This window comes from Myotis davidii, unplaced genomic scaffold (genome assembly GCF_000327345.1).
Source record: "Myotis davidii unplaced genomic scaffold, ASM32734v1 scaffold828, whole genome shotgun sequence".
NCBI lineage: Eukaryota > Metazoa > Chordata > Mammalia > Chiroptera > Vespertilionidae > Myotis > Myotis davidii.
This window is the reverse complement of record NW_006299391.1, coordinates 91556-99216: the sequence shown is the minus strand read 5'-3', so window position 1 is coordinate 99216 and position 7661 is coordinate 91556. Positions and strand designations below refer to the sequence as shown.

Here is a 7661-nt window from a genome sequence, read left to right as displayed (position 1 = left end):
AGGGATCAGAGTTCCAGCTTTCAGACACACAGTAGGACTGCACTTCCTGGCTCCCTCTGTTTGAGCAGGTCGATCTGACTAGTGCTGGCTAACTAGCGACTGGAAGTGGTCTGCCTGAGACCTTCTGGAGCCCACTTCCCCCTCTAGCTTCACAGCCAGTGGCATCCAAGACGGTGTTGCTCTGCGCCCACCCCAAGTGATTAAAATTAACAGAGGTCCGTCTGCCTCAACCCCCCACAAAATAATGAAGGCACTGTGTTACAAGGGAGAAAACTCTTCATTTAGGCACAGACTCCAGGGGCTTGTTACCACAGCATAACCCCCCTGGTATAGGTATCCCAGCTGATAGGAATGGAATCCCACTGAAGAACAAAATCCTACAACGCGCCTGATAACTTCAAAGGTAGGTAATGTGCCAATGAACTTGGTCATAGGAGAAGCTGGAAAACCAAGTGTCAGTAGCACTGATTGGCAGCGTTGCTTCCATTTAATAATTTACTCCAAGAAACGGGTGGGTTCAGAAGGAACCTGGCCAGTTTGCGAGCAGAAATGAAGACAGAGGGACAAGGACTTAAGCAAGGATGTGACTAATGATGGACCAGGAAGTCTTAGCCAGGTAAGGAGGGAGGATGTGGGCAGGCGGGTTGAAGGGGTGATTGAAGGTGGTGTCAAGGGCGTTAGAAGTCCTCGTGGGGGTGGATTTGGGGTTCCTAAAGGCAGTGAGGGGGACAAATAAGTGGGGTTGGGTTGGGAGAAGATTAAAATCATATGAGTAGCCCAGCCAGTATGGCTCAGTGGTTGAGCATTGACTTATGAACCAGGAGGTCATGGATTCAATTCTGGGTCAGGGCATACGCCCAGGTTGTGGGTTCAATGGGGGGCATTGCAGGAGGCAGCCAAACAATGATTCTCTCTCATCATTGGTGTTTCTATCTCTCCTTTCCTCTCTGAAATCAATAAAATAATAAAATAAATAATAAAAATATTTTTATTTTATTGTTTAAAATATTACAAATAGTAATAAAAATATTTTTGTTAGAAACCACATGAGTAGGCCTAGCTGACGTAGCTCTGTGGTTAGGCCTCAATCTATAGGCCAGGAGGTCACCGTTCGATTCCCAGTCGGAGTGCACCCCTGATGTAGTCGAGGGTCAGGGCCATCTGAGCGCCATGGGGGTCAGCTCGCTGCGAGGGGCCCCAAACTAAAGGCTGTGGCATCTTATGGTCCTGGGTGGGTGGTTTGGGAGCGAGGGGAAAAGGCTTTGGGAGCGTTCTGAGCGCTGAGTCAGTGTGGGGCGTGCAGGAGGCAGCCAATGGAGTCTCTCGCTATTGATGTTTCTATCTCTCTCTCTCCCTCTCCCTTCCTCTCTGAAATCAATAAAAACATTTTTTAAATCACATGAGTAGGTGAGAACAACAATGTTTCCATAGAAACCACCTCCAGCTTCTGCCTCAGCAATGCTCCTCACGTGGCAGAGCTGGAACACTCTGCCTCTCACAGTGGCTGCCACACGCAGCCAGGCTGCTTGCGTATTGTTTCCAGGCAGAGGCTCTGGTGCGGTCCAGGGGGGGAGAGGTGGGTGCGGGCCATGGGGGGAGAAGTGCCTGAAGGACAGTGGCCGATGGGGGGCTTGGTGGCTGCCAGGGACTGAAAATGTCAGACATGAGAAATAAAAGGGCAAAAGGCAAGATTGTGGAAAGAAACACAAGGTTTTTTGCTCAGGTGATAGAAAAGCCCATTCAAACCAACTTCAGTATTGGGAACCCTACGTAGAGTCTGGAAAGGGCGGTAACCATGTATAATCGGCTCCAATGCCATGTCTCAGGCCTGACAAAGGGAGGCGCCCACAAAGGCTTCCCCTGGCACACCTCCCGGGGGTGGGGGGCCGCCCTTCCCATGCCAGGCCTGGGGCACAGGTGCCGCACTGTGGTCTTTGAGGGGGGCCTCAGACCAGGGCTCAGGGCACCTGGCTCCTATCCATCACCACCATTTCTAGGCCTCCTTCAGGTCCCTCCGCCTCCTGGAGAGTGGGGGCCCTGAAGATGCCTGTCCCCTCTGACTCAGGGCTCAGAACTCCCCCACTCCCAGCCTTTCCCCCTCGCTCCCAAACCACCCACTCAGGACCAGAAGATGCAAGAGCCTTCTGTTTGGGGCCTCTCGGAGCGAGCTGACCCCCATGGAGCTCAGGTGACCCTGACACTGGACTAGGGGGCCCCATTCTGTGGGAGAAGCGGAATGGGGGCGGGCTCAGCGATTTCTCCAAGTTTAGCTTCTTGCTCATTCCATGGGAGTCGGTACAGATGCTCCCGATACATCCATCGGCGGTGGAACATACCAGAAGCTGAAAACATGCACCTCACCTACCCAAGAGGCTGGCCCGCCTCAGACGTGCTCGGAACACTCACATGGGCCCCAGATGGGCAAAGGCATGAACACAGACCACCGTATAATGAAGCGGTGAAAGCCTGTGTGTTCACTGAATACGGCACTGAAAGCGCAAAGCACAATGGCCGGACGAGTCCTCGCCATTCACCTCCACGGCTGAACGCGCCTGGCACACAGACAGACGTTTGTAGACATAATTGGGCGGAAAAACACAAAACAGTGTCCAAAAACCCTAGCGACCCAGCACCTGCAGGGGATCCCTCCGTCGCGGGGCTGCCCAGGGGTGCTCAGCCCAGCGTCCGGAGAGAGGACCACACCCAGGGGTCACCAGCCCCGGAGAAGATCAAAATCCTAAATCTGAAGGACAGTGTCCACTGCACACCGACAGCCTTCGCACACACACTGTCAAGGTGAAAGCCGCCAGCTGCAGCACCGTAAGCGGGGACCACCTGTAAGCACTAGACTAGGCTCTCATGTTTGGCTCCCTGCTCTCTGAGCCACTCGGACCCGGGCCGCCCCGGCTCAGCAGAGCTTCTGACCAGCACCAGCCACACAAACACTTCACACCTGGTGTCCGGCACAGGCGTCCCCCCTCCCCTGGAATCCGGGCCTCACAGAGGCCCCAGGTACCAGCAGGCACGCAGCAACGCTCAGCTGTTATTCTAAGCACCGTCCTAAGTCTGCCTTTCGCAATCACGGGATTTTAGGGGGGGGGGGGGCGCTGAATGCACATTAGAATCACCTGTGAGGTCTTCTAAGCCGGGCGGGAGCCAGGCCTTCCCTAGAGCATCTGATTTTCATTTCACTGACACAGAAAGACAGAATCTGCTCCACAATATCCCAAACCGCCCTCTTTCCAGCTCCACCAACTGGTCTGAACCCGGACCCAGGGGCAGGAAGTCACGGGGACGACTGCCATGCCCGCCCCCCTCTCCCCGCCCCCGCCCCCCGCTTGTGGGTCCAGCCTCAGGCCCGGGAAACCCCGCTTCCTCGTCTCCCCCAGGCCGTCCTCCAGAGAGGGCACGTTGCGCCCATTTGCAACGCAAGTCCAAGGCGTGGCTTGAGGGAGGCTGTTTGGAACTCCCCTGGGACCTGAGGCCTGGGGGTCTGCACCCTGGCTCCTGAGGCCTCCCAGGGGGTGCGCCGGCCGGGATGGGGAGCGAGAGGCGCAGGCCACGCACAGGCAGGCCCAGCAACGTCGGGGGCCTCGGACGCCGGCGCCCATTCCGCGGCCATGCATGAGGCTGAACCTCTCCGGCTCGGTTTTCCCGGTGCTTGCTCTCATTCTTAGTTTGAAAACAATGCATGTTAAAGTCAGAGACACTCAGCCCGCTCTGCCCAGGACAGAAGTGCCTGAGAAACGCGAATGGCGGAGAGCCCGAGCGTACTCACCGCGGCTCAGACGTGCGGCCTGCGGCTCCGAGCAGGGCTGCAGCTGGGAGGCGAACTGCCGATTTAAAGGAAGGGGTTTCAGCTGGTGTAAGAGCCTCCTCTGGACAAAGGTCCGTTCCCGGGGCTTCTCCCTCCCCAGCCTCCCTCCCTTCCTCCCCGAGGCAGCTCCCCGCTGCCCCTGCCGCCTGCTGTGGGCCCGAGGTTCAGCTCCCGCGGCCGAGCACCAGCCCCCCGACCCCCCGCACCTGCTGCGGGAGTGACTGCTCCAGCTGCTCGTCCTCTGACACTCACAGCGAGTTCGCCGGCTCCTCATGGGAAGCAGACCTCTCAGGAGGCCTGTAAGCGCCTCGCCACCCCAACGCAACCCCCGGCCTTTCTGCCAAGTCGCAGTCCTCAGCTGCCTGTCACCTTACACTGACACTAAGAGGAAAGACAGGAGGCACGGCACGCAGGGCTCCGTGCAGGTAATTCAGGTTGCACGGCGGTTCCTCCATCAGGCCTCAGGAGCTGGTGAGGCGGGCTCCTGTAGCTGAAAGCTCCCATCCAGCCCTCGGGTGGTGGGCTGACAGGTGCTGCCTCCAGTTCAAATGTCCAGGCCCTCACCCTCCAGGCGATCGTATTTGGAGATAGGGACATTAAGGCGGTCATTAAGGTTAAATGAGACCCTCAGGGTGGGGCCCTAATTTGATAAGGGTCTGAAGATGAGAGACAGGGAGGGGGAGGGGGAGGGGGTGTAGGGGGGTTAAGTGGTGATGGAGGGAGACTTGACTTGGGGTGCGAGGCACACAATGCAGGGTACAGATGATGTGTTGCAGAACTGTGCGCCTGAAACCTGTAGGATTTTGTTAACAAGTGTCATCCTCATAAATTAAATAAGAAGGAGAAAAAAAAGAAGAGAGACACCAGGGATTTCTCTTCCCTGCTCTTCCTCTGTCCCTCCCCTCTCCCTCCATGGCTCTCTCCGCCCCACCCCCACCCAGGCGCACACAGAGAAAGGCCGAGGGAGCCGCAGGGAAAAGGCAGCCTGCAGCAAAGAAGGAAGGCGCCACCAGGAACCACCTGCTGGCACCTTCACCTGGGACTTGCAGCCGCCAGAGCTGGGGGAAAATAAATGTCCATGGCAGAAGTCACGCAGACTGCAGGGTTTTGTTGTGACAGCTGAGCAGCCTAGGACACTTAGAGACACCATTTCCTGCCTCCTGGGAACTCACACATCCTCGGCTCTGGGAAGGTCGGGGGCCAGTGTCACTGCTCCCTGTGTTCTGGGCCTCACTGCCCACTGGGGCCTCCAGCCTGGTCCTTCCGTTCCACATCCCTTAGCCCTGACTCCCATATTCCTCTTGGTACTCACCGTGTCGCTCCATTGGCCAGGAATCCATCTGCAATGCAGAGACACTTTTAGGAGGTTGCTTTCATGCCCTGTGTCCAAGGTGGTCCCACTTCAAAGACTGAAGTGTGTGTGTGTGCACGCGCGCGCGCGCGCTCATGCAGGAGAAAGAAGCCAGGTGCCTGTGCTCGGTCCCCCTCCTGGGCCACAGACACCTGTAAGAAAGAACCCAGGGCTGCTCGTGGAGGCTGAGCCGTCTGGAGGGCGGGTGCTGTGAGGTTCTGAAAGGAATCTCCCTGTGCCCGAGGAGTCCATCTCCAGCCTCAGGGTTTCAGCCCAGCAGTGAATTCATTAGCCTAGGATCGGAGAGAGGGTTTGCAAAGCACAGGAGCCAGCATAGACCTCCGTGGAAGGGCCGTAGGGTTTGGAGTCAGATTCCTGTGGTTCTGGTTTCTGGTTGGGACCTTACCTGGGGCATCTTAAGCTAAAGCTCATCATCTGTCTGAACTGCCATCTCCCACCTGTGAAGTGGGAGTCAGGATCCTTGCTTTGCCGGGTTGCAATGAAAACTTTACATTTTATCTTTTTTTTAAAATTAGGACCTGCTTTTTGTTTGTTTGTTTGTTTGTTTCCTTTATTGATTTTTAGAGAGGAAGGGAAAGGGATAGAGAGATAAAAACATCAATGATAAGAGAGACTCACTGTTAGGCTGCCTCCTGCATGCCTAGTACTGAGGCACAGGCAGGTGTCCTGACCAGGAATCAAACTGGCAACCTCTTGGTTCATGGGTCAACGCTCAACCGCTGAGCCACACCGGCTGGGCAGGAGTTCACCTTCCATGGCAATGCCTGGTTCGGGTTTTTGTAGATGTGTACTCCATCCACCCTCTTCTTCCTGAATCAGTCTGGCCAACAAATCTGCATGGTAGCTCCCCCCCAAACCCCACTTTGTAGCTGTGTGGGTGTGGTGGGGGACTGGGTTGGGGAGGAGTGAAGGGGTGGCTGCCTTATTACAAATCTGATTTATCTTTTTTTTTTTTTTGGTTCAAAAAGTATGTCCTCAGAAAACGCAGACTAACCGTAATCTCTGCCCGAGCAGGTCTGAGAGACCCACTCTCCCAACGCTGCATTAGCGAGCAGTCACTCCCAACTACGGGGCCACCACCTTGGCAACTGGCAATGGGGATTTTCCAAATGTGTGAGTGAATGAATAAAGGAAAGGCCTTATTAAGGCCTCGTTTGGAGCATGCCCAGCGCTCCAGGCATTGCTCCCTCTCCCTGGAGTGAGAACCGTAATGAGATGCACCGAGTCCAGCAGCTCAGGGTCTGCAGGACATGCTCTTCAGAGACAGGGTCTTCCTGGAAGTCATTTTTCCAGATGTTTCTCAACACTTGGCGATGCCACTTTGGGTATGTGATGCCTCACAGTGGGATTCTGGGAGGTGGGTCCACTTCCTCCCCCCTTCTCCCTCCCCTCGCCCCTTCCCCCCACCTTGTTTTGCTGTTTTGAAATCTAAGAAAAGGGTAGAAGAGGGAAGTGGGGGAAAGACTGGGTGTGTTAGGCTATAGGACTGTTTATCAATATCCAACGCCCCTTCCTGGAGGGACTAGTGACTTGGCCAAAGTATAGGAAGTGCCCCTCAGTTCCAAGGGCAACTTTACAAGCTCATTAGCAATTGTCCAGCTCTTCCTGACCCTCCCGCCTCCCCCCAGGGGTTGAGGAAGCCTGTGTGAGCCCCTGGGGAGTCACTGCCCTGCTTGATTGGCGTGATGGGCCCCATCCCCAGCTATTGTAGGGATTGTTTCTGCAGCAAAACCCAGTGGGGCTCACGGATACAAGTGGATACCGTTTCTTTATGCCATTTAATAGTTAAGCGAAGGAGAGCAAAACAGCACACAAAGAAAACACAGACATGGTAACACTGAAGGCGGCAGGTCTGGGGGCGATCTCTCAGGGACAGTCCCGGCGGGGCTCTACTTGCTGCTGCGGCTCTTGGAACTGGACCGGATGGGCCGGTAGACGCCGACCACCACGGCGTGGTCTCGCTCATAGGGCTCCAGGGTCAGCTGCTCCTGGGGCTTCAAATTCTCCTGCTGCAGCTTCCTCACCTCCGAAGCGAACACCGCCTCGGCCGACGCGGTGGAGTCGATGCAGTTGGCCTTGATAGAGATGAGAAAGTGGCCCCCGTTGCGCAGGAAGGTGTGCGCGTTCAGAGCCAGGATGCGGGACTGGTCGGGCTGAGCCACGTCGGCGAAGATCACATCCACCATCCCCACGAGCATGCGGTACTTGAGCGGGTGCCGGGCATCTTCCAGGACCGGGATGATGTTGGTGCGGCTCTTGGCGACGTTGACCAGGTCGCGGCCGGCGCGGTGCGAGAACTCGACCGCGTAGACCAAGCCGTCGGGGCCGATGATGTCGGAGACGTGGGAGACCGTGGTGCCCGAGGCGGCGCCCAGGTACAGCACCTTGCACTTGGGCTTGATGTGGATCTGGTCGACCCCGCCCAGGATGGCCGCGGCCAGCTTGGAGCGGAAGGGGTTCCAGGTGCGGCAC

General features: G+C 56.4%; 1 protein-coding gene across 1 annotated transcript; it reads right to left on the bottom strand.

The window, feature by feature from the left end:
• Positions 1-6948: 6948 nt before the first annotated feature.
• LOC102757192 (rRNA/tRNA 2'-O-methyltransferase fibrillarin-like protein 1) lies at positions 6949-7660 on the bottom strand (the record flags this gene model as incomplete). Its single annotated transcript, XM_006774959.2, has 1 exon — positions 6949-7660. A coding segment is annotated over one exon (582 nt), but the record flags the coding sequence as incomplete, so codon positions are not given.
• Position 7661: the final 1 nt, after the last annotated feature.